This window comes from Portunus trituberculatus, chromosome 8 (genome assembly GCF_017591435.1).
Source record: "Portunus trituberculatus isolate SZX2019 chromosome 8, ASM1759143v1, whole genome shotgun sequence".
NCBI classification, from domain to species: Eukaryota; Metazoa; Arthropoda; class Malacostraca; order Decapoda; family Portunidae; genus Portunus; species Portunus trituberculatus.
In genome coordinates, this window is record NC_059262.1 from 7,333,403 (window position 1) to 7,360,000 (window position 26,598).

Sequence of the window (26,598 nt, forward strand, 5' to 3'; positions counted from 1 at the left end):
TGTGTGTCACCTTTATATAAAAGATGACACAAGTGACTATGCTCAATGCAACTTAAATGATAATAGTTCAAAATATTGCTTATAATAATAATAAGAACAATAAAAATAACAATATCAACAATAGTATGTCATAATAATGATAAAAATGCTGATAATAATAATTAAAAAATATGACAATAACAATAATAATAATAACAACAATATCAATAACAAAAATAATAATAACATTAATGACAATAATAATAATAATAATAATAATAATAATAATAATAATAATAATAATAATGATAATAATAATAACAATAATAATAATAACAATAAATAACAATAATAATAACAACTGAAAATAATAATAATAATAACTGCTAATATGTAGATATCACTACTACCACTACTGCTACAACTACTATTGCTAATAATCTGCAAGTACCCTCAAACCAAAACATACCATACTTCACCACACTAGGCACCAGGAATCCACAGCTCTGACCTGACCTGACCTCACCTAGGAGGATGAGGAGGAGGAGGAGGAGTTGGTGAAAAAGAAGTTAAGAGCTCGATTCAGGTCATAATCAGCGGCAAGTGTGATCTGAATAAGAGTAGTGCGGGGGACCTGCTGCCCCACCACCTCCCTTAGCTGCTGAACGACTGCTTCCAGCCTGCTACCACCACCACCACCACCACTGCCCTCACCTGTGGAATCCTCGCACATGCCACACTGCTGCCGGAGAGATAGAAATAGGCCAGACTGAATGGAGGATGATGGAATGCTATGAGGTAATGAAAGGATTGGAAAAGTGAAGCCACAAGAACACACTGCTACTGGAGAGTGGAATTATGGGAGACTAAAGGAATAGCATGGAAAGTTACAGTGTAGATGTGCTGTTAATATCAGTGTTCTTAAAACTTTTACTTCTTTCACAACACAGCAAGTCTATTTTACTGTTCTTTCACTACATACTCAAAGTGGTTCTCTTCTCAAAGTTATTATGCAACTATGATTGTTTGCTCTCCTGGAAACAGAACTAAGAAATGAAAACATCATTAGACAGTCAAAAAAAAATTTATTCCAGACAGAACAAATGAAAAACAAACCAAGAAATCAAGTGAGCATGAAAAAGAGAAAGCAACACTGACATACAGATATACAGAATAAAATGAATAACAAAAAACAAAACAAAAAACACACAGGCAGACAACTTACTTGGAGTGGATGAATGAGGCTGGTGGGGTCATCAATGAGGGGATCGGTGGAGGAGACAGAGAGGGGGCTGTCCTCCCCGCCCCCAACACCTTCACCCCCAACCAACACCTCCTCCCCTATGGCTCCTGTCCACCACTTCCTGTAACACAAGAGAGAGAGAGAGAGAGAGAGAGAGAGAGAGAGAGAGAGAGAGAGAGAGAGAGAGAGAGAGAGAGAGAGAGAGAGAGAGAGAGAGAGAGAGAGAGAGAGAGAGAGAGAGAATGAATGAATGAATGAATGAATGAATGAATGAATGAATGAATGACTGACTGACTGACTGACTGACTGACTGACTGACTGAGTGAAATAAGAGATGGAGAGAAAAAAAGGATAATGGAAAATAAAAACAGGAAGAAACAAGCTAACAAATTAAGAACAAGAGAGAGAGAGAGAGAGAGAGAGAGAGAGAGAGAGAGAGAGAGAGAGAGAGAGAGAGAGAGAGAGAGAGAGAGAGAGAGAGAGAGAGAGAGAGAGAGAGAGAGAGAGAGAGAGAGAGAGAGAGAGAGAGAGAGAGAGAGAGAGAGAGAGAGAGAGAACCAAGACCAACAAGTAAAGAAGTTTGAAATAAAATGAAAAGTGCAGAAACAAAGATACAAATTGACATACAAGGAGAAGTATTAATTAACCAAGAACAGATGAGTCAGACAAGGATGGCGTACCTGTGCTTGCCGAGTGCCAGAGTAAGATGGTGCCGCAGGTCTTCAGGCAGCTGTGTGAGTGTCTCCCCTTCCAGCACCACAGCACTCACCACACAATGATGCACACACACCTCCTGCATTGTGATGGTTGAGTGTCATGCTGGTTGTTAGACAGTCAAGTCAAGGGTGTGGCACCAGTTTCGTATTTTTGTTTGATAAGTAGTGTGCGGTAAGGGAGGGAGGGAGGGAGGGAGGGAGGGAGGAGGGAGGAGTAAGTAAGTAAGGAAGGAAGGAAGGAAGGAAGGAAGGAAGGAAGGAAGGAAGGAAGGAAGGAAGGAAGGAAGGAAGGAAGGGAAGGAAGGAAGGAAGGAAGGAAGGAAGGAAGGAAGGAAGGAAGGAAGGAAGGAAGGAAGGGAGGGAGGGAGGGAGGGAGGGAGGGAGGGAGGGAGGGAGGAGAGAGGAGGAGGAGGAGGAGGAGTGTGTGTGTGTGTGTGTGTGTGTGTGTGTGTGTGTGTGTGTGTGTGTGTGTGTGTGTGTGTGTGTGTGTGTGTGTGTGTGTGTGTGTGTGTGAAAAGTACACATGAATATAAAAGAATATGTGAAGTCTGGTATTAAATGAAGCAGTGTTATCTATTTGGATAAATTAGATAAACACATGCACACACACACACTATTAGATAAATAAAAGCAAAGGATAAACAAACACACACACACACACACACACCGTGTAGTGTAGTGGTTAGCAGGCTTGACTCACAATCGAGAGGGCCGGGTTCAAGTCCCGGTAAGCGGCGAGGCAAATGGGCAAGCCTCTTAATGTGTGGCCCTTGTTCACCTAGCAGTAAATAGGTATGGGATGTAACTTGAGGGGTTGTGGCCTTGCTTTCCCGGTGTGTTGTGTGTTTATGTGGTCTCAGTCCTACCCGAAGATCGGTCTATGAGCTCTGAGCTCGCTCCGTAATGGGGAAGACTGGCTGGGTGACTAGCAGGAGACCGAGGTGAATTACACACACACACACACACACAGATAATTAACTGATCACAATGTTAACTCTTGATACAAAATCACACACACAAAAAAGAAACAAAATACGTATATGTAAAAAATAAATAAATAAATAAATATATAAATAAATAAATGAAATAAAATAAAAGGCATAAAACAAACCAAGTGTAACGCACAAACGTACACGCACACGCACACACACACACACACACACTACCTTGAGATGAGCAGCGTTACAATGATGAGCCACGGTCAGCAGCGGCACCACAGAATCATCATCCACATGCTGCTCCAGACCAGACTCCACCAGCAGCTTGAGTGCATCCACCTGACAAACGAGGGAGAAGTCGCATCAGCCTCAGAAACTGTCAAGGTGGGAGTAACCCATCTCATGACTAGCCATCCTGTCAATCTGCTGTATAAAGGTTAATATGAGAGAGAGAGAGAGAGAGAGAGAGAGAGAGAGAGAGAGAGAGAGAGAGAGAGAGAGAGAGAGAGAGAGAGAGAGAGAGAGAGAGAGAGAGAGAGAGAGAGAGAGAGAGAGAGAGAGAGAAAGCCTCTTCAACTTACTTCCACAAATTCACAAGTTCATTAGTTTACAGGCTCAGATTACACATATGTTCACCACCACAGCATCAACACTTACAAGCACTGACATCACCACACCTATAGACACCTAACTGACCCCATAATGATCTGCTAGCACCAGGAGATCCACCAGCTGATCCGGTGGCAGAGCGGAGCAGTCCACATGACCGGCATAGAGGAACTGGAGCAACAGCTGGAAGGTGTGCACGCTGCAGCCGTGTACCACAATGCACCTGTAGGAGTGTACTGTGCTCACCACCAGGTAATTAACAGGTGACGATTTGGTTCTCTGATGCAACTTGTTTAGAAGAATTAAGGCTGAAGAGGAAGTGTCTCCAGAAATACAAGATAGATAAAAATGTGACTTCTGATAAAGTGTGAAGGACACACAAGAAAAAAACAAGACTCACAAGCCTCACCTGTCAATGGCCTCCCTCATGCCAGAGAGCAGGGCACGTCTGAACCACTCGCAGCGCGCCGCCACCACCACCCGGTGTGCGTGCAGCTCCACCCCTTCCCAGGGCGTGCCATCGCCCCGCTGGCCTCTCCATGCCGGGGAGACAGAAGGCTCTGGGGGCTTGGTGGGGGTGAGGCCATCTTCTATGACAATGTTTGGTGACTTGGTGAGTCTTCCTTTCCTGTCACTCTTGCCGCTGGAGGTCGGTGCTTCCCCATCACTGAGTCTTGGCCGAGTTTCCTCGAGGTGTTTTGATTGTCTGGCTGCCTCTCTGGTCACACAGCCCTCCTCCTCCTGCCCCTTGCTCCCCACACTGACAGGAAGCTCCTTGGGCCCTGCTGAGGCCTTGTAGTCACTGAGGGCCTGCCCTGCCTGGCCCATGCACGGGGAGCTTGTCACCCCAGAGGAAGAGTCTGTCATCCCACCACTATTATCACAGTTCATGGGGAGCACAGCAGCTGCTGCAACCTTGCCTCGTCCACCCCATTCAACCTCCTCCTCCCGAACTGACTTAACACTACCATCACAGACTGCAGCAGTAGCCAGGTCAGTGCTGGCCCGGTCGCTGCTGCTCTCCCTGGTCCGCGGCGAGGCGATAGGCAGCCCGCCGTCGCTGCCGCAGCTCACGGCATCACAGTCAAGACTGTAGGCGTGGGAGGGCAGGCTCACCCGCGCCGATGGACGGTGGTCCAGGCTCAAGGACTTCTTCACTTTGCGGACGACAGTTGAAGACACCTTGGGCATGGCAGAGGTGGAGACAGAGGTGGTGGTGGTGGAGGTGGTGGTGCAGGATGGTTGTGGGGGGCCGGGGTGGGAAGGTGTGCAGTGCTCTGACCACTCGCTGCTGTAGGAGTCCTTGCTGGCACCTCTGGCTGGCCTGGCATCCTGCCCCTCCATAGTGTGCAGGTCCTCAAGGCTGGAGGAAGGGGAGGTCTCATCATCTGGAAGTGTATGACACTGATAAGTACATTGTAAGTATTTCTCCTTTATTTATCAAACTTATTTCAACTTTGTGATGCCTCTCTTTCCTTCCCTTATCTTTCTCTTCCTCTTCGTCCATTCCACGTCTAGTCATGAGGTCAGGTTACATCATGCAATGTCGCACACTCACCCGCAGGAGGTACCACCACAAAGGTCATGTCGCTGAGCATGGGGGAGGTCAGCAGGCGAGCCACATTGAGGGCGAGGGGACTGGTGCGTGATGGTGGTGGCTCGCACACACGCCGCACCAGGCTGAGCTGCTGTGTGTGAGGAGATTTGTCTATTGATCTATGTTTGAAAAGAGCTCTCAGCTTAATAATGTGAATATCTTTAACTTTTTACAGTTTCTATACCAGATCCTCAATAACAGCACAGACACACCAATGGGAAGATCAAGACACCATCCACTACTAAACACATTCACTCACACACAACACAAGCCCATCACACACCTTAGAGAAGGAATTGGGGAGGTCATCTGAGAGTGGGTCCCCTTCAGACTGGGAGGACGAGGAATTTGTGGACGAGGAATGCTGCTGAGGCTGTGGAAGTGACTGCTGCTGCCTGCTACTACCACCACCACCACCACCACCACTGCTAAGCTGATCCAAGGGGCAGGAGGGGCGGGAGGCAGAGTCAGCAAAGGTGTCCGCGTCTCCTGGTGAACTAGGGTCCTCAGGAGAAGATCGGAATTCTGTTGAAGGGTAAAGAGATTAGCCTTTTTCCTTTTAAATGTAAGATTGCCACTAGTCAAGGATAACACAATGAGAGAGAGAAGCCTACTGAGGTGATAATTCAAAGGAGCTGTCAAAAGGATCAAATGATAGGATTCAATTCCAAGGATACAGGACACACACACACACACACACACACACTATACTACAACATAGAGAGGGATGGGTGGATGCTATTTACCTGGACTTAAGAAAGGCCTTTGATAAAGTGCCACACAATAGACTGATGTGGAAACCAAAGAAGATTGGAGGAGTAAGTGATAAATTAGCAAAATAGATGGAAAATTACTTAGTGGGAAGAGAAATGCGAACAGTGGTGAAAGGAAAGAAGTCAGAGTGGAAAAAGGTAACCAGTGGAGTTCCATAAGGGTCAGTGCTTGGTCCCATCATGTTTTTGATTTATGTTAATGATATGCCAGTAGAAATTGACAGTTACATGAATATGTTCGCGGACGATACTAAAATTATGAGGAGAGTAAAGAATGTGGAAGATTGTAACAAGTTACAGGAAGATCTTGATAAAATATATGAGTGGAGTAAAGAGTGGCAGATGGAATTTAATATAAACAAGAGCCATGTTATGAAAATGGGAAGAAGTAGATACAGACCAAACAGGGATTACAGGCTGGGTGATGAGAAAATTGAAGAGACCAATGAGGAGAAAAACCTAGGAGTAACCGTGCAAAACACTTTGTCACCGGAGAAACACATTAACAAGATATTTTTGAAAACATATAACATGCATCAAAATATTGGTCTTGGCTTCCACTGCCTAGATGAAGGAATGATGAAGAAGATACTATGCACTTTAATAAGACCACAGTTAGAATATGCAGCTTTTGTCTGGTCACCGCATATGAAGAAAAATGTGGAGAAGGTGGAAAGGGTACAGAGGCTGGCAACAAGGATGGTACCAGGACTCAGGAGTTAGACTATGAGGAAAGACTGAGGAACTGGGGCTGACCACATTAGAAGAGAGAAGAACAAGAGGAGACATGATAACTATGTATAAATTGGTGAACAAGATTGACATATTGGACAGAGAGTTGATAAAGGTGACCACAAGTAATCATCTCCGAGGACATGGAAAAAACTAATAAAAGACATCTGTCTAAATGATGTGAGAAAGTACAGCTTCCCACATCGTAGTATTGATAAGTGGAATAAACTGAGCAGTGATGTCGTTGATGCAGTGTGTGTCAATCAGATGAAAGAGAGATATGACAGGAGTGGCCAACGAGGCAGGACACAGAGAGCTTAGCTCGGGCCCTGTAATACACAAATAGGTAAATACAAATAGGTAAATACACACACACACACACACACACACACACACACACACACTTCTTCCTCTTCCTTTCCACCATTATCTTGTCCTTTCACAAAGAAAAAGCAGGAAAAGATACAGATCCATCTCTTCCACCTTACCTTGGCCTTTCAGATCCACAGGTGAAGGAGACTCCCCAGCTGAGGGATGCTGTGAGGGGGCCAGGAGTCCAAGGTGCTGCAGGGACGTGGTGAAGGCAGGGTGACCCACACGCTCCACCATCTCCAGTACCAGCGCCTCCATCACCCCTCGATGCTCCACCAGACGCTCCACAATGCTCCCCTGTGTGTTGGTGATGGTGATAAGTGTTAATCTCTTAAGTACCAGGACGTATTTTCATATTCATTCTGGTTACTATTTGACAATTCTATACAGCTTCAGAAACTTATGTGGGGATCGAAATAGTGAAGACTCTGGCAATATATCTTCTGATATCCATAGATCCTTCCTAATGTAAGTAAAATTGTGTAATTGTACCCAAACTCAAGGTAAAAATGCACTCCAGTACTGAAAGGGTTAATAATGGTGATAATGTGGTTATTGATGAAAATAGTACAAATCAAGCCACAAACATCCCTAATACAATATCTGCACAAGAAAGAACCGACACACTGACTCACCACTTTGGAAGTGGCGCCCTTGAACACAAACTTGAACTCGGACCACTCCAGCATGTCCTCCAGAGCCACTGCCACCTCCTCCAGCCTCAGCGTCAGCACCATCAGCTCCTCTGTGAAGTGGTTGATAATCCTGGCCACCCCTCGGACCCGTGCCCCGCCCCCCATTTCCTCAAACTGTTCCCTCTTGTGCACCAGGGAGTTCAGGAAGGAGGTCAAGTTCTCCTGCAAGATTCTCAATTTCTGCAGCTCTCGGAGATGGAGATCCTGGTCAGGGGAGAGACGTATTGCTTGTGCTTTGATTTGATTTGATTTGGTTTGGTTTGGTTTGGTTAGTTAGGTCGTCAAGTCTGTTTAAGTTATATTGGATTGAAATAAATTAAGTTATATTTAACCCTTACATTTCTAAGTGACTTGGCGAGGAGGTGCGTGGGAGAGTGAGAGGACTCAAGGGAGGTGGAGGAGGCCTGGATGATGTGCTCCAAGCTTGTCCGCAGGGAACCCACATCCACACACACTGTCTGCAGCACTGCACTGATCTGCACACGTACAAACACGTCAGAACATTACAACACAACAACACAAGGGTTGGTGCAGGAAGCCATCAGATTTGAGGTCTACATGTGACAGTCTGCATGAAACTTGTCTATCTATTTCCACCTACCATCTCCACTCAGATATTTAATGAATCTTCTTTCACCCGACTGACTCAGCACTAACAATCTGAAGAGGCACCACACTACAGACCAACAACAAATACAGACCAGCCTGCCATCATATCACTCAGCCACACCTCACCTCAGGAACCAGCTGCTGAGCCAACTGTTGCCGCTTGTGGTGATTGAGAGCCACCAGGGAGGCCCGCACATTGCCAAGGAGCCGCACCACCGTCACCAGCAGTGGCGGCAGGCAGGAACGTGTGTAGCGCATTACCTCATGCTGCTCACTCTGTGTAAGCCGCCACCCACACCGCTCAAACTCCTGGCTCAGCTCCACCACTTTCACTACACCTGCAATAACACACACAGACACACACACACATTTACTATTGATTTATTTAAGGGTACTACTGTTATTATTGTTTTTGTTTTGTTTTTTTAAGGATATTTCACTTGCTGAAATGAAAGAAGTGTATGGTTAAATGTGTAGCTGAATTTATGTACTGTTCACACCATACACACACACACACACACACACCCAGTAGCTCAGTGGTTAGAGCGCTGGCTTCACAAGCCAGAGGACCGGGGTTCGATTACCCGGCCAGGTGGAAATATTTGGGTGTGTAGCCCCTGTTCACCTAGCAGTGAGTAGGTACGGGATGTAAATCGAGGAGTTGTGACCTTGTTGTCCCGGTGTGTGGTGTGTGCCTGGTCTCAGGCCTATCCGAAGATCGGAAATAATGAGCTCTGAGCTCGTTCCGTAGGGTAACGTCTGGCTATCTCGTCAGAGACTGCAGCAGATCAAACAGTGAAATATATATATATATATATATATATATATATATATATATATATATATATATATATATATATATATATATATATATATATATATATATATATATATATATATATATATATATATATATATATATATATATATATATATATATATATATATATATATATATATATATATATATATATATATATATATATATATATATATATATATATATATATATATATATATATATATATATATATATATATATATATATATATATATATATATATATATACACACACACACAAAAGGAATAAATAAATAAATGAATAAATAAAAAAATAAATAAATACAATATAAATAAATAAAAAAACTGTACCTATCCTTTGTGAGCAAGAGAAGCTAACTTAATCTAAGCTAGCCTTAAAGACCCTTATCTAATGTCATTGTACACTACCACACCAACACTGGTAGGAGGACACACATACCTATTGCCATCTGTCTTAGAGCTGCCTTGAGGACTGAGATGAGGTGTGTGGGGCTGGTGGCTGCTGGATCTGTTGGGTTGAAGATCTGCACCATCACCTCCACACACTCCTGCACCTCCTCCATCAGTGACACCAGCCCTGAACACAAAGAGAAAGAGGGAGAGGTGTCAGAAAGAGAAAGTTTTAATTAAATAAGAGCAGGAGATAAGGTAGTTATTGTCCTTCATTATCCCAGAAATGTATAGGAATACAAAAATAAATGTATAAAACTTATATTCCATGGAAAAAAAATTGCATGGCAGCAAACAGGAGAGGAATGAAATGATGAAGAATACCATAATTAATCTGTCCCCCTCTTCTGTACTTTATTACTCAAAAGAATGATAAACAAATATACATCCAGTAAACTGTAGGATAAAACAAAAACTGTCTAGCAGAAAAATTATCAAAAGTACGAGACACTAAAATTTGCCAACCATCCTCCAATTGTCCCTTGCCTGATCTCCAAACTTACTGTTTCTAAGAGCCGTGTTTCTGATGAAGACCTCACACTTTTCCTTAAGGTCAGTGAGGGCAGGGACAAGGTGTGCAGTGGCGTCCAGGGTGCGCTGGGCAGTCTCTGGGGTGAGGGTGGGAGGCAAGCAGCGAGTGTACAAGTAGTGGAGGACTGTTTCAAGGGCTGGGTCTTCCATTCCCTCCAGAGACTTCCACTCTATGTCAGGTACGCTGGACTGTAGAATGATGCTGTGGACCTCAAACTGCAGCAAATTGAGAGGAGAAGAGATGAGACATGGGATGACAGACAGACATAAACACAGTAAGAGAGAGATATATAGACAGCAAGATAGCAGTGACAGAAAGATATATATAGAGTGACAAGAAGACATACAGATAGCAGTGATGACAATGATAATAATGAAGTCGGCAGTCACCTTCCTTCTAGACTGACAGAAAGATAAAGACAGAATAACATAGACACATAAGCAGAGACTACAAAGACACAACTGTGACAATGATAATGAAGTAGACAGTTACCTTCCTTCCTGACTTGGCAGTGATGGTGATGTCTGAGAAGTAGCCATCACTGAGAGCCGGCAGGAGAGAGTAGGGAAGGTCAGGGGATACATCCGGAACCCCCAGCTGTATGCGGATAAATAAATATATATACACACATTATTTGATGATATTCAAATGGAATTTATAAAGAAATTTTACTCCTTTCTCTTTTTCATTCATCTATTCCCACTATCAATCTTCCTCCCTCCTCCTGTGCTTTCCTCTTTTCTCGTTTCCTTCCTCCCTCCCATCCTTCCCTGTGCCTCCCTCTCACCTTCTCGCACTGCAGCATAAACCATCCATCATACGTGAGCAACATCAGGTCCCGAGACATCACTGGTTGGTCCAGCTGTGGAGGGCATTGTGTCAAAGAAATATTGTGCTTCTAATGTGAAAGGCTGTACCACAGACAATCTTCTTGGTGACATAATGACACTATTCTCAATATCTTAAACCACATTAAACAAAATTCAAATAACAGAAGTTTGTGTGAGAGGAAGATGGACTATAAATGAATGAATAAAGCAAATATCCTCACCCTGAACTCAATGATGTGTCCATTGTAGGCAGCAAAGCGAAGCAAGGTGCGGTTGCCATAGCATTGCAAGTTCTGGTAAGTGTACACCTCATACATCTGGCAGGAGAAGAGTGGCAGGGAGTCACAACTGTCCGTCACACTCCACGTCACATCCCCGGCCTCAGACAGAACAAACTCAGTGCTGGAAGAGAAGAGATGACAAGGCTAACAGTGATTTCACAAAGATATGTGGCCTACATGTGGCAGTCCCAGCATAAAACATACCCATAATTCCTATCCAAACTTCAGTGGTATTAGGAACACAACAAGGCACTCTAAACATCAATAAGGTTTGCATTAAGGATAAAACTAGATAGATTCAGGGTTGATAACTGTTTAAAAAAGCTACAAAAGGAAATACATGCTCCTGAACATTGCTTTACTTAATGTATGTATCATCCCTCACACCTTTATAAGGTAACACACAACCCCACACACCCACAGTACAGCCTCAGCAGCAGCAGCAGCACACTTACCCCTCAATGCCAGTAGCTTCAGATGAGCCTGATAGGGACACACATTCAATTATCTGCAACAAACACAAGAGGCAGGTCTCAGTGGAAATTCTCTAAGTATGTTAGTAATGTCATGTCAGTGCCTTCATTACCAACTCATTTTGCAGGTGAGGGCTGTGACCAAGGCCACAACAACTAAGCAAACAAAAGACTATGAAGTGCTACTTTTCTGGAAGTTTGAATGAAGAAGATTGAAAAATTTGCTTTGAGAAAAATATAGATGTCATTAAATGTTTTTTGTGTACAGTGAGTGGCATGTGTGGGCCTGACAGTTTCTTGCAGCTTGCCTAATCCATGTGGTGTCTTGCCATCAGGTCAAGACAAGAGGAGGAAGAGGAAGATTAAGTCTGACAGCATCAACTGAGATACTCTTAACAACATCATTTTTTTTATGTAAGATGGGAAAACTGGTCAAGGGCAACAGAAGGAGTAAACAATAAACAATAAGATGGTAGTTTGAGGAACAAAGCTTTGTGTCAGACTCTATCAAAAACTATGTATTATACCAACAATGAAAAGCTGGGCTTTACCCACTAGAAAAAATAACCATTCCAAAAACTTTGTAGACCTATTGGAGTGTGAAAATCATAGCCATAGCACTTAATGTCTCAAGAAAGACATAAGAGTGGGTGAAGCCGCCGAGTATATGGAGCCACTTCCCATATTGATACCTGACCCGTTACCTATTTATTAAGGCTCCTACATCACTTCTTTGCCCAGGACACAAAACTATTGCCCACAAGGAACCCAACATTGACAGCCTGCTCTTTTTGGTGACACCTCCAGTGACAAGGAAGGACCAAACCACCAATGAGGTTACATCGCATGTACTTCTTAACCATGCCAGTTAGTTTTGGTTAGGTTAGTCATTCATAATTAGGTTAGGTTAAACATTTTTTTTTTTTATTAGTTTTCTGTGTTTTGCATTGATTTGCTTCGTTTTATAGCAAAATCGTGTTTTCAGAGGGGAAGCGGTGGGAGAAGAAATAAAAGTACTGATTTGTGACAGAAACGAAATCTAGCTTCATTCAAAACCGGTAAAAAATCTACCAGATAAAAATATAGTTTCGTTCGGAAGTGATAATACGATGAAAGAGTAGGAATTTATCCCTAGATATAAAACTCCAGCAAAGGAATGACTTGCCGTAGACTTTCTTCAAAAGCCAAATTCATCTCCACTCTGCGTCCCGAGACTACACTTGCCTGAGGCGGGGGAGGGACAACAAAACAATAATACAAGATCCTACACGTGAAATTTACCGTAAATAGTATGAAGGACGGTAAAAAAAAAAAAAAAAAAAAAAAAAAAACAAGGCAAAGTAACCATAAAACAAATAAAAGGATTAAAAACAAGATCCGTGAGAGATAGATGGATGGGAGCAATCGATGTGGATGGGATGCATATACTGGGTGAAGGGGCGGTGGTGTGAGGGTGAAGCAGCGTGTGTGGGTGGCGGAGGACCGTGTGGAGGCACCAGTACCTTCCATGTGCCCACCACTCGGGAATTCTTGTCGTGGAAGCCTGCCATGCTCACGTCGTCTGCTGCTACCCCGCCACCGCCGCCCGCCATTACCTTACTGCCTTCTTGCCTCGACAACGGTGTTACTGTGTTAGCTACTCTTCACTGTGTGTCGCTGTTGTGTCACTGTTATGTTTGTCTCACTTTTATAATTCAATATAATGATGTGACTGCTTAACATTGATCTTATTTTGTTTCACTTTCGCGCCCGGAACGATATGGCATTATTCGGTCCACTCCTCCATCAATATGTAACACATTTCCAGGGATTTCCTGAGTCCGCTGTGAAGAAAAGCCCAAATTAACACAAAAGACTAATAAATAACCAAAAAAAGAAAGAAGAAACAGCCTCCCCAGATTGCAAATAAATGACGTCCTGCCAAATCGCTCCTGAGTCCGCTGTGAAGAAAAGCCCAAATTAACACTAAAGACTAATAAATAACCTAAAAAGAAAGAAGAAACAGCCTCCCCAGATTGCAAATAAATGACGTCCTGCCAAATCGCTCCTGGATCAAAATTTCTCCCGGGAATAATATTTGCACTCGGACTCTCTCTCTCTCTCTCTCTCTCTCTCTGGGAACGTCGAGAAAGTTATGTTATCTATTAATCTATCAAATTATATAAATATCCTAGCTTCCCGATCCACACTTTTCATCTCAAGACGTAATGCCTCACCTATCCATTACTTACCCTACATGACAACCACCACCTCACTTTCCTTATTGTTCTCTATTACCTCCTCGCTTTCCCATTAATGCCAGTCCAGTTTTGTAAAGATTATCAAAGCCAATTCTTTATTCTCTCATTCCTCCGTCTCTACTATTATATCCTTGTTTCTCTTTAATACTTTTATTCATTCGTGATGCGTCTTGTGGCATGGAAGGTGGTGGTTTGGGTCAAGATGTATTAGTCTAATACATCTTGGTTTGGGTTATGCCTGTCCGTCATGTGTTTTCATCTTCCACGAAAAAAAAAAAAAAAAAAACCGCGTGTTTGAAAGTTAGACAATATTTCTTTCATTCCTTATTTATATCATTTCTACTCTTGGTACATGAATATTTCTGACAATATAGTGTTAATTGATAATATTGATAATCAGTATTTTCATGCATATTTATCTATGAATTTAGCTTTTTACTGGTACCTAGTAGTATTTGCCTACCTCTCCCTCTATCTGTTTATCTACCCATCTCTCCACTTATCTATAAACCTATCAAATGTTGGTGTTGGGGAAAAGGATTATTAATGGGTTGAGTGCAAAAGTTGACCAGAGTATTCCCAATCTTTCATTATTTTCTCTGGTACACTCCACCTCTCCCTGGCTGCTTCTGTATTTCCTTTAGACTTTTATTGAAGTAAGCCAGTCATTATTGACATTCTCTTCTTTCATTTATGCTATAATATGCACCTAAAAGTGATTTCCACTTCGTATTTTTCAAGTGATTCCCTGGTGCAGAATTACTTTAAGCTTCCTCCAGGCAGCAGAATTTATGTGGATATATGAGACATGTCACATGAGTGAGGGCGACTGACACAAAGCACTATGGTTTAAATGGCTAAAGTTCCACATTGGGAACACTCACACTATCTGTTTGTGTGGATGGATATTCTTGTATGGAACCTTTCACAGTATGTTGTACTGTTCCTGTTCTCACTTGAAATAAACCCTTCACTTGTCTAGTACTGAAACATTTTGTAGGCAAAAGAAAAAACTTTTGCATTCTTTTCATGGTAATCATGAATACTAGTACTAAGCCTTGCAGTATGTTGACAGCTGGGATGAAAACTGCCGTCTTTGTTTCTCAACCCACCCAGCAATTTAACACAGTTGTTGCAAATATAACCCCAGCCAAAACTAACCCGCACACACACACACACACACACCATGTAGTGTAGTTGGTTAGCACGCTCGACTCACAATCGAGAGGGTCCAGGTTCAAGTCTCGGGAAGCGGCAAGGCAAATGGGCAAACCTCTTAAAATGTAGCCTCTGTTCACCTAGCAGTAAATAGGTACGGAATGTAACTTGAGGGGTTCTGGCCTTGCTTTCCTGGTGTGTGGAGTGTGTTGTGGTCTCAGTCCTACCCGAAGATTGGTCTATGAGTTCTGAGCTCACTCCGTAATAGGAAAGGCTGGCTGGGTGACCAGCAGATGATCATGATGAATTACACTCACCAAAATAAGGCTTATGGACTGGATGAAATATTTCACTGGGTATTAAAAGAACAGCAGAGAAGAAATTCATGTATCTTTCTCTTCCTACTTTCACATCATTCTATCCCTCCTCCATTTCCCAGCCTACCATTCCTCCTCTCTTTTCCGGCCTGCCATCCCTCTTCTTTTTTGCAGCATGCCATCTCACCCTTCTTTCTTTTCATCATTCTAGCTATTTCTACCAACTTGCTTTCACGGCATTCCATTCCTACCTTTCTCTTTCCTTCATAGTATTCCATCCCTCCTTTCCTCCTTAGTGTCACAGCCTTTCCATCTCTCCTTTTCTTTATAATTTTCCATTTCATTTCTTCTCTCCTGAATGTCACAGCACCCCGATCCTATTCTCTCCTTCCATGACAGCCAGCCATCCAGATTCACTTTCACCATCCTATCTCTCCTCACTCCCTGCATCCTTGTCTAATGCTGGAAGGAAATATATAAATGAGAGTAATTGCAGTTTTATTTGTGGCAAACATATCTTTTTTATCATTGAAATAAGTTTAACAGGACATATAGTACACATACCAGCTCTCGTCAACCCCCAGCTCTCGTAGTGGGTTCCCGGAAACAGTAATTCCACGCCTTGGCAAGAAGGAACGCTTAAGCCTAGAGATTCAATAAAAAGAAAAGATAAAAATTAACATAGTTTTTAAACTTGCTGAGCCTGTCATAAGGAAATAAACAAGATGCAAGGAACTAGACTCGGACAGACATGAAACGTTTAATGTTTAGTTTATTATTATTATTTATTTATTATTTATTTTTTTGTAACATTTCTTTTTTAAGTAATGAAACACAACAGTAACTCTGCATACATTTTTTTTTTGTTTATTCCAGCTTTCTGCTTTCCTGCGGTTTGACGAATGCACCTCGATGTATCTCCACTTCCACGTCACCTGAGAACCCAGTTAATGAAGTACCCCACACCTGCACCATGGCAGCACAGCAGGTGTGTCTCTCTAACCACACCACAACAAGCCTTCCCATAAGTTAGAACTCCTTATAAAATTACAATATATGCATATGTATATTACAGAAATTTAAAGTTACAAAGAATCAACTCATAATATCTATCCATGCATTATGTGAACACTATTCTGTGAAGGCTTTCTTTCTTTTAATTGATAAATTTATGTAGACTATTTAATAAGGCGAAAACATGAAGGTGAAGCAGAGGCGGCAGGAAGAGTGAGACTTTGCTACCCTGAGGGGCCGCCTGCACGTCCTGCCCAGGCCACCACCACTGCCACCGCCACCTTGGTCCTGCCTTGGCCTACATGGCACCACTCTATTACAAAATGTGTCATGACTCTGTTTGGTTCATTTACTTTGGCACTGCTTGTGTTATGCTTTCATAGTGGTGAAAAATGTATAAAAAATGTAAGTATCCTGCTTTTTGACTATGCTAAGGAGTGTTATGGGTGTTCAATTCACTGGGAGACAGAAACATTGTACAACCCCTTGAAATCATCACACATTCCTAAAATATGAAAACATTGGATTCATAAGAGAACAAAGGTATTTTGTGATTCTTTGAAAGTATCATTCATTAAAAAATTACCAACAAATTAATCCCACTAGAGAAACAAAGATATCTTACAACTTTTCAAAACTATCATACACACATTCACAAATCAAAAAACATTTTGTTCATATGATAACCAAAATGTTCTACTGCTCCATGAAACTATTGCACATCTAGAAACATCCATCATACACCCTGAAAGTCAATCCAAAATTAAGATACTCATATCTCACTACTCAAGACAGTTATTAATACTCTGTGGTGACATGAGAGTGTCAGTGGGGCGGCTGAGGGCGTGCAGGGCAGGCTACTCATATGATCGTCTTCATTCTAGGCACCTATGGGACTGAGGAATATAGGAAGCTGTTGGATCATGCTACTTATTCATTGCCACAGTCACTCCTACAAGCTGGACCAGAGGAGAGACCAGCCTGAGGTCACCTCTGATGGCTCTCCTGGCCCTGTACTCTTTAATATTAAATTTGTTCGCTCTCTTGTTTTCAAAAGCTGCTGAGATGACTAGGTTTGCATGGGTGATCTTTCTATTGATGGTGCTGGACCTATTATCACAAAAAAATCATACAAACACTCTTGAAAAACTGGTGACATCTACTACAGCCTGTTAAAAAGCAGTTGAGGTGAGTGTGAAATGTTTTGGAATACAGGGGTCAGTGTGAGGCTGCAGAGAGGTGACTGGCAGCACAGAATGACAAGTGGCATAAACCAAAGACTTCCTGTATGTCTTGTCTTCAGAAGCAGCACACTGAGAGAAAATAAACCATGGCAGATTTCTAGCTATGCCACAGAAACAACAAAATTCCTCATCGCCGACTTGCACGGCCGGCAGGGAACAAAAATCCAACGAATCACAGGAAAGCAAGCCACCAAGACAGTGGCAGAAAGAATTCTTGAGATGATACATCAAAATTGCCAAAGTGTCGTCGATTTTTTTCTTCTACCGTAAAATATAAAACAAATGAAGTATGTAGTGATATGAGTTTTGATGCGGCAGCCCTTGCAGAAATGTAAAAGACTCTGGCCATGGCTGCTGCGTTTTCCCTTAACCTGCTCTCCATGTCTTGTTGCGTAACACATGTCACAGAGGAGGAGCACTGGTGAGTCACAGAGGTAGATAACACTGATTGTTGCTATAACTCATCAGACAAACATACAAAATATTGCTTAGTCACAGACTACAGCTCCTCACAATAATGTTTTTTTCCATCCATCAATCTTTCTTTCCCTTGCTTTTTATGTTTTTTGACTTGCACATTGTAAAGAGGCCGACTCCTGATTGATTTTTGGCACAGAAGGAATACCATCCGACAGAGGCCATTGCCGGAACCAGAAGTGTTTCAACGCAATGGCAAGAGTGCATTGAGCAGGTCATGTATTTCTTTGGGGAGGGGTCAGGTGCCATAGAGGAGACTGCTGTAGTGCTGCTATGGAGACTAGAACTTGTACCACTCATGAGGATGAGAACAGCTTGAGTTAAGAGTACTGTGTGAGTATTGTGTGATTGATTGTAAAGACATGTGTGTGTGTGTGTGTGTGTGTGTGTGTGTGTGTGTGTGTGTGTGTGTGTGTGTGTGTGTGTGTGTGTGTGTGTGTGTGTGTGTGTGTGTGTGTGTTGAAGGTTTGCCACATAGCTCTTTAGTCAGGTCTCTACAAGGCAGCTGGCCCCACTTGCTCTCTCCACACTCTGTCCTTCCAAGGTTGTTGTACTGAAATACGTAGCTACACAGATACTCGGTTATCAAACACACACGCGAGTTACAAGCTTCATCACGGTTTAGGAAAATGATATCAAAAGCTACGAGACGATGATGATGTGAAAGTTTTCCTGTCATTATTGTTAGTATACATAACATCTCTTATTTTCTTTCCTCCCTTTGAGTCAGTGTTACGTACGTTCTTGAGATTAATAATGAATATCAACAATGAATTAAGGGATGTTCTGGTCATGCAATCACTGCCAGGGGGGTCACAGTTGGGCCAGGAGGAGGGACACACGCGGTGAAGCTGTCATCTCCAAGCAGTGCGGCACACTCCTGCCCTGCACCAGGCTACACTCCAGGGGGAACACATAGGGGCAGCTGCTTAGTAATACTGAATAACCTTTGGGTGAGAGCCGGAGAGGACAGATCAGGATAGCAAGGAAGGTGAGGTGTTGTTGCAAGGTGCTTGTCTTGCCAGCACCACCAGATGCACCATAGTCTAGTCTTGACGGCACACCAAACATGAGGAGTGCTGCTGCTGTTGCTGTAAGGATTTATTGTCTCTCTTTATACTTTGTTTGCTATCAATAGTGACGTCTGCAGATTCCTGAGGGTGTGTAAATACTGTCTGAGCCGAGGCACTGGCAGTCTTCACCAGCCAGTGACACGGTGCTAAAGAAACTAGTGAGAATCCCGTCAGAGTTGAACAGTCAGAGTGATTGATTCCAACATGTATGAGGGTCACTGTCTGGCCTGGAGTAGTGGTGTTGTGGTGCTGTGTGATGCCCTGGTCTGCCTGCCATTATACAGCCCCAAGGCTGCTCTACAAGACATGTGTGCTGTGGCAGTCACCACCACACACACCACCATGGGGTAGAACCCAAGGGCAGGAGGCGGAGAGCAGTCCCAGAACTTAAGACATACATACTCTTACAATAAATACATAGAACGTGTGCGAATCTGTTTTATAAATCTTATGTACATGAGCATTTCCTTCCATGGTAGGAATGGTGGCACACAGTTCTGTCCACCTTGGAGATGCAGCCCTGAGCACCACCTGTCTTGTCTGTCTATCTGCCTGCCTGCCTGCCTCATGCACCCTCAGGCATAGGGGGAGAAGGTTCTGATTGAGTATTTTGTGTAAATCCTCTGAACACAGAAATTCCTGTTAAATTTTGATGGAATGCAGCATCCAGCACATTCCCTGCAGGACTCCACCATTCGGTCACAGAGGAATCCATGGGATGTCCTCTGACCAGGAGATTAGAGATTTCACCACCAATTTGGAGGCAGGTCAGATTACTGGTTGGCTTGGTCCTGCTGTGCTATGAGCCACCCATAGGCTGCTGCTACTGCTGCTCCTACTGCTGATGCTGCTGCTGCTGCTGCTCCCCATCCCCAGACCTGTGTAAGCTGACTGTTTGTGGTGGCAAAAATGTTACTAGTGCAGGAGGCCCTGGCAGGGGCAAAGCAGGGCCTGCACAGCCTGGGCCTGCTGCTGCCTGCTCTGCCTTCATCTTGAGCAACCAGTCAATCCAAACTCATGCAGGACTCAGCAGTGTGGCCAGGCACGAGCTGGCCCTCCTTAGTCAAGTGGCGGCAGCAGTGGGCTGAGTCTGTTTTGATTGTTTGGTGCGGTAGTGGCCACATGTGGCATGAACCGCAGTGTCCCTTTAACGCCTACAAACATCATGTGGCGACAAAAAAGAGAGAAGGTTCCACAGGACTAGCACTGTGCCACTGTCTGTGGCAGCGTGGTGTCTGTCTGTGTGTGTGCTGTACATATATACACATCTCAGAGGGCACGGCAGCAGCGGCTCAGAGGATGTCTGTCTCCACCAGGCCAGCGGGGCGGCGTGAGGTGGGGCCACCGTTGCCCACTGAGAGGGCGGCCGAGGAAGTCTTGGGGTTGGGAAGGGTGTTGGTGTGTGTGCTGGGGGAGGATAGATTTGAGAGGGAGCCATGGGGAGGGGCGGGGGCCAAGGACAAGCCCAGACGTGCTGTTAGATTACTCTCACTGCCGGTCTTCTTCAGGTCTATGTTGGCCGGAGTTGGTCGCCCACCGCTCCGCTGTAATGACTGCAGACGCTGGTACTGCTCCTGCAGCTGCCGCTGCCGCCGCAGCAGCTCCATGTGCCGTGCCTCCAAGTTCTCCTGTCGCTGTTTAGGGGGAGGCGTCGGGGGTTGTCCACCTGTGCCAAGTGGCCGGTGGGGAGCTGCCCCCTCCTGGGAGTTGACGCTTTCTGTGCTGCTGCTGTTGGAGGAAAGCTGGCCAGCCTTGGCACTGCTGGTGGAGCTGTTGGTGGAGGCAGAGGAAGCAGTGGAGTCCTCACTGAAGGAGCCACGTCCTAAGGGTGGCCGCTGCCTCAACACTGGCCCGTACAGCTCCCGGCCCTCAGCATTGCGCAGCACCTCACCCACCTTGGACACCACTGGCCCACCCGGCGGTAGGGAAACAGCCCGGCCAGCTGGCCCTAGAGGTGACGTGGGTGACAGCATTGGGGAGCGGGATGAGGTACGCGGCGGCGGCGGTGGTGGCAGACGGTGTGGGTCACCAGGCTGGCCCATGCCCTGCAGCACCTGGGCCAGACCAAGCTTCTGCCCAGGGGCTTCCCGCAAGGCCAGGGTGGGATTGGAGGTGGCTGCCCGGGGCAGTGTGCTAGCTGCCCCAGGGTACAGGGCACTGGCAGGCGTCTTGACGGGTGAGGACTGTGAGTCAGAACTGGGGAAGGAGGGCAGCCGCTTGACGGTGGTGCTGGCGGTGAGTGTGGCAGGCGCAGTGGTGCTCTGAGGTGTGGGAGGAGGCTCCAGGCTGCTCTTGCGGCTGCCAGCCTCAGAAGGCGGCTGGGCAAAGGTCTGCAGCTCGTCTAGCAGAGCGTCGAGTGCGTTCTCTGCACGAAGGCGCGGCTGTCCGTCGGCGGCTCCGGGGTGTGCCAGGTGAGGGCTCGGGACAACACCGGGCTGCTGTGGGGAGAAGCAGGTCATAGGGGGACAGGTTGGGGGAGTCAATGCCAGCTGGGCGGCCTCGGCCCCTGTGGGAGGTGTGGGCCTGGGGTACTGCCCTCCTGGGAACAATGGGGGAGGCTGGCTTTGACTCTCCAGAAGTGAAGTATATTGCCAAACTTATATCACAAGACAAAATAAATAAAGAGGTGATCGGCACCCACATGCTGTGCCGCCAATGCACTTCATCTGCTGTAGCTGCTGCTCTTGCTGCTGGCTAAAAGTATACAGCGACTTGGCATCACACAAACATTCCAGAACTAAACAGATCATCATAAAAGAAAAATAAACAATAAAACAATAACCAAACAAACATAAGGCAATGCGTGTGTGTTGTGCAGTCACTACTACAGCGAGACATGGTGGCGTGCAACACAGGGATGCCGGCCCACACTGGCTCAAGCCACCCACACTGCTGCTGACGCTGCTGCTGCTGCCACCGCCGCCGCCACTGCTGCTGCTGGGTGCCCCGGGCCTCCCACAACAACACCACCCCTCCAATCTTACCTCCCCCCTTGTTACCTCACAGGCACCTGAGTTGGGAGCATTCTGAGCCTCCCTATGCATGGCTCTCTTTCTTACACTATGATAATTATTTAGTTACCAGTGTGCTGTGTGAATCTGTATTTGTGGTGGTGCTAACTAGTCACCAGTCATTCTACATATACACAGTTTACTGTGGCATCAATCAGTCATCCAGAACTCTTGTTGTGTCAATCACTCACTCCATTAACACACTTCTGCAGTGTCACTCAAACAATGAGTACTTTTCCTGTGGCATCATCCACTCAGTTAATACCCTTGCTCAGTTAATACTCAATCACTACTACTCCAGCAGCACCACTAACTCATTCAGTCAATACTCTTTCATTGTGGCATGCCACTAATCTTCCACCACCCAATCAATCATTTCTCTGTGTAGCACCAAGCAATCACTTGGCCTCTTTTCTCATGCCACCTTCCCACAGATGGCACCACCTGTCATCTGCACACTATATCTTTTCCTACAATCTCTATGTTACATTTTGCATTCTACAAGTTCTCCTCCATATATTACATTCCCAAAGTCCAATCTTATGGAATGAAATTTCTTTTCAACATAGTCACTCTAAGTTTCTCTTCTATATCATGTACTGTTATAGTTCTCTTCAACAAACTGTATTCTATAGGCAAACCATTCTCTCTCTCTCTCTCTCTCTCTCTCTCTCTCTCTCTCTCTGTGTCCATATGCACACAATGGATCACTTCTCAGCACTGTATGGGCTACTGTATAACTCCAACACTCATTTGTAAATAGATTTCCTGACTCTTCCCATACATCACCATGATCACTTTTTATAATGCCTCATCACCAATCACCAGTCACCAATCACCCCAAATAACCTCAGTCACTCCTCATAAAACTCACTATTCATACATATATAACTGCTGTATAATTTTGTAACTCTGGTTGTATATTTACTGTCTATTCTTAGACTTCACCAACCTCTATTTCCTTTATCCTTATTGAAATGAGTGTGTTTTACTGTCTATTTTGAGATTACAACCTATTTTATCTAATTTTTTTCATCCTTTTTCTAGTGCATATTCATTATATTCAGACTACATCAACTCATCTATTTTTCTTGAATCTAGTATACATGTACATCTATTGATTACTTTTAGATTGCAACCTATTTATTGTTTTTTCATCCTTTTGATCTAGTGTATGTCAAATATATTCAGATGACGTCAACCTATTCATCCTCTTTGAATCAAATGTGCACTTGCTGACTACTTTTGGATTACAGGTTCTATTTTCCATCGTTACTGAGTCTACTAGTGCATTTTTGCTACCTGTATTCTAAGCTTACTTATTTGTCATCACTGTAATTCATCATTCAAACTCCATGACCTAACCTAAGTGACTAATGGATGTGAATGAATGAGCGGATAAATGCACAACTTCTCTAATGGTGCTCTCATTCCCAAACTCTTGAGGCCTTCCATGATGATGATTATAATAATAATAATATTAATAATAATAATATTAATAATAATAATGATGAAAATCCTTTTGCACATTTCATGTTACATAGAAATAAATAAATAATGATAAAATAAAACAAATAGTCTAGGTTAACAAAGGAACACTGATGAAAAACAAATACCTACACATTATCTTTATGAATTACATGAAAAAATAATCAATAAAAATAAATGTAAAAAAAATTTAAACTTGGCAAAACAAATAACTCAATTTCGTTAATCAAGAAATGACACTTAAAAAAAGAGAGACAGACCCATCAAGCATATAAAACATATCTCATCTGTCAGTGAATCACCCAACACTTACACTAAACTAACGACAACAATGCCAACAACAATAACAAGAAGAATAAGAATAATACCAATAAGAAAAAAACTGAACTAACAAATGAATCAATGAATAAAAAGATAAAGTCATAATGATCAGGATATCACACAACTGACACACGCGATAATACATACTTGTTGCATCTCTTGGTGAGTGAGTGAGCGAGTGAGTGAACGTCTAAAACATAACTTGCCACACGTCCTATACACTCCCTAACTAAGACACTGAAATAACCGGCAGAATATCATTATACCAAGGGTGACTAAGTAACAGGGATCAGGGAGAGGACTTACACAGACTCTGTCACACTACAGACGCAAGAATAAAAGAACACAGTGCTTGGGAATGGCAGGAAGTGTTGAGGGGTAGTTTGCAGGAGTGATTAACATCTACAGGGGCTGGTGACACGAGAGCAAGACATGGGAGGCTGTCATAAAGCATTGGATATGGCATGGAGGGGAAAGATCAGGGAATATTAATGATAAGAAGTTCATGGATGGGTTTGTACGGAATAGAAAGAGATTTAGTTGTAGTGTGAAAGTTGGAATGCATGGTAAGGTGTCATAAAGCATTGGATATTGTATGGAGGGGGAATCACAAGAAGATCAAAATGAAAAAAATAAATAAATAAAAAAATTCAATAAAGGGTTTTTAAGGAATACAAAGAGATACGCTTGCAGTGTGACTGTGAGTATGCATGGCTAAGGATTGTGGCTATGAAAGAAATGTACTGTAAGTGAGATTTCAGTAAGGGATTTTAGAAAGCAATTGATGGGGCTTATGAGAAGAATGAGAAAGGGTTCCAGCATGATAGAAATTTATGAGAGATTTCCATAAGGATTTTAGAAAGAAATATACAAGGTTTCAAAAGCGAGTTCATAAAAAAAAATAAAATGTTTAAATATCATCTTACAAAGGATTTTGTGCAGGAGAGGTTCCAGTATGACAATATGAATGCACAACAGAGGATTGTAGATTTGAAAGAAGTACATAAGATTTCAAAAGGGGATTTGAAAAGGGATACAAACATTGAGCAATTTTGTAGAAGGGATAAAATAAGGAATTGGCATGAGAATGAAAATGTGTGAAAGAGAATTGAATATGTATGAAGTTTCAAAAGTATTTATAATGAATACAGGAATTGAATAGCTTTGCAGTAAGGATAAAAGAACATGGTTTAAGAATGGTTACTGGAATGTGTGATGGAGGATTGTAAACATAAGGGAAATGTATAAGAAGTTCAATAGAGCTTTTTGCACAAGAGAGAGAAGATAAAAATTAGGTTTGTTTCTGATATAAGGAAAATTTCTTGTGATGTGTTTTTTTGGAATGCAAGATCAAAGACAACAGACATTACTGGAATATAACAGGAAATTTTAATGAAAGAGTTAAAAAGATTACAGGATAAAAGATATTTCTTTCATTTTCCTTCTTTTTTTTTGCACATAAAGTATATAGTGAGTTCAACTTCTTTTAAGTTTTCTAACATTTTTGTACACAGATGTGAAGCAGATAGCAAGAAAAAGAATAAAAAGATAATACAATAAAGAAAGAGTAAGCAAAGTGAAGAAATATGTATGCAATACTACAATAAAAAGAATTAGAGAGAGAGAGAGAGAGAGAGAGAGAGAGAGAGAGAGAGAGAGAGAGAGAGAGAGAGAGAGAGAGAGAGAGAGAGAGAGAGAGAGAGAGAGAGAGAGAGAGAGAGAGAGAGAGAGAGAGAGAGAGAGAGAGAGAGAGAGAGAGAGAGAGAGAGAGAGAGAGAGAGAGAGAGAGAGAGAGAGAGAGAGAGAGAGAGAGAGAGAGAGAGAGAGAGAGAGAGAGAGAGAGAGAGAGAGAGAGAGAGAGAGAGAGAGAGAGAGAGAGTTAATAGTATTAGAATAGGAATGAATAGGAAAAGTATAGGATGAAAGAAAGTAAGAACAGGAATCAGTAACCAGAACAATGATATAAATGAAAGGATGAGAGAATAACAAGACAGAAATTAAGAAAGAAACAGTAGAAACAATAAACACTGAAGGACACAGGATATAGAAGGAGAGGAGAAGGATCAATGCAAGGGGTGTGCTGGTCATATATACATCACATATGTACACTTTTTCTACCCCTACACCCAGTCTGTGGCAGTTAGGGAGGTCTGTCTCATCACCACCATTGCAACTACACTCCCTTCCCTCCACTACAAGTCATCTAGGTATCTAATGACTTGTGAAGTGTAGTTAGTGAAGTAGATAAGTCTAAGTGGTGCCCAGAGGTGACGGTGAAGCTGTACTGGGCAAGTCTCAGCTAGAATAGGGCAACAAGGAGCTAGGATAATGATTAAGAGTGTCCTGGGACCTGAGGGGACTGGTGGACCAACGGACAGATAAATGGATGGGCTAGGGATGGATTAAGGACAGGATAAGGGGATCTGTGAGGGTCTGAAGGGGTCTGAGGGGATCTGAAGGGGATGTTTTGTAGCCGTGCACATCAATACTTGCCTAAACGATTGATATGTCAGTGGCAATGACTGCATCGTCCTCGGCCAGAGATATGAAGTGAATTGTTTTTATATTGCCGCTCTGCAACAGTGGTAAGGGAGGTTACATAA

General features: G+C 43.4%; 2 protein-coding genes across 27 annotated transcripts in view; both read right to left on the reverse strand.

Annotated features, from left to right (window-relative positions):
- Positions 1 to 309: 309 nt before the first annotated feature.
- On the reverse strand, positions 310 to 13,552 carry LOC123501098. Of its 5 annotated transcripts, none has more exons than XM_045249683.1 (19): positions 13,155 to 13,552; positions 11,635 to 11,687; positions 11,120 to 11,300; positions 10,856 to 10,930; positions 10,561 to 10,665; positions 10,040 to 10,283; positions 9,526 to 9,663; positions 8,390 to 8,601; positions 7,993 to 8,130; positions 7,595 to 7,858; positions 7,076 to 7,256; positions 5,366 to 5,607; positions 5,044 to 5,173; positions 3,895 to 4,873; positions 3,573 to 3,708; positions 3,105 to 3,215; positions 1,903 to 2,015; positions 1,205 to 1,343; positions 310 to 718 (listed from the first exon to the last, which is right to left on the reverse strand). In XM_045249683.1, exons 1-19 carry the CDS (start codon positions 13,242 to 13,244, stop codon positions 506 to 508), a joined length of 3,744 nt encoding a protein of 1,247 aa, XP_045105618.1. In that variant the 5' UTR covers positions 13,245 to 13,552; the 3' UTR covers positions 310 to 505. The 5 variants fall into 5 exon arrangements, 3 of the variants coding, with proteins under 3 accessions (XP_045105618.1, XP_045105617.1, XP_045105619.1); XM_045249682.1 differs by having other exon boundaries at positions 311 to 721; positions 13,155 to 13,548; XM_045249684.1 differs by having other exon boundaries at positions 312 to 721; positions 5,044 to 5,170; positions 13,155 to 13,495.
- Positions 13,553 to 15,853: 2,301 nt separating this feature from the next.
- LOC123498820 (coiled-coil domain-containing protein AGAP005037-like) overlaps positions 15,854 to 26,598 on the reverse strand; it is a 140,073-nt gene continuing 129,328 nt past the window's right edge. For 13 of the 22 annotated variants that reach the window (XM_045246275.1, XM_045246332.1, XM_045246365.1 and 10 more), the window contains one exon: positions 15,854 to 21,613. In XM_045246275.1, coding sequence (XP_045102210.1) covers positions 20,468 to 21,613 — 1,146 coding nt within the window. In that variant the 3' untranslated portion in view covers positions 15,854 to 20,467. Of the gene's footprint in view, positions 21,614 to 21,816; positions 21,870 to 26,016; positions 26,570 to 26,598 lie in introns of those variants that run through there. The other 9 variants (XM_045246290.1, XM_045246265.1, XM_045246404.1 and 6 more) reach the window with 6 other exon arrangements.

Excerpts from the sequence above, each read along its gene's own strand:
- LOC123501098 (XM_045249682.1), bottom strand. The coding sequence starts at position 13,244 with ATGGCGGGCGGCGGTGGCGGGGTAGCAGCAGACGACGTGAGCATGGCA. Across the intron at positions 8,131-8,389 it reads CTCAGCAGCTGGTTCCTGAG|ATCAGTGCAGTGCTGCAGAC; the intron begins GTGAGGTGTGGC and ends GTACGTGTGCAG. Across the intron at positions 3,216-3,572 it reads TGCTAGCAGATCATTATGGG|GTGGATGCACTCAAGCTGCT; the intron begins GTCAGTTAGGTG and ends CTCGTTTGTCAG.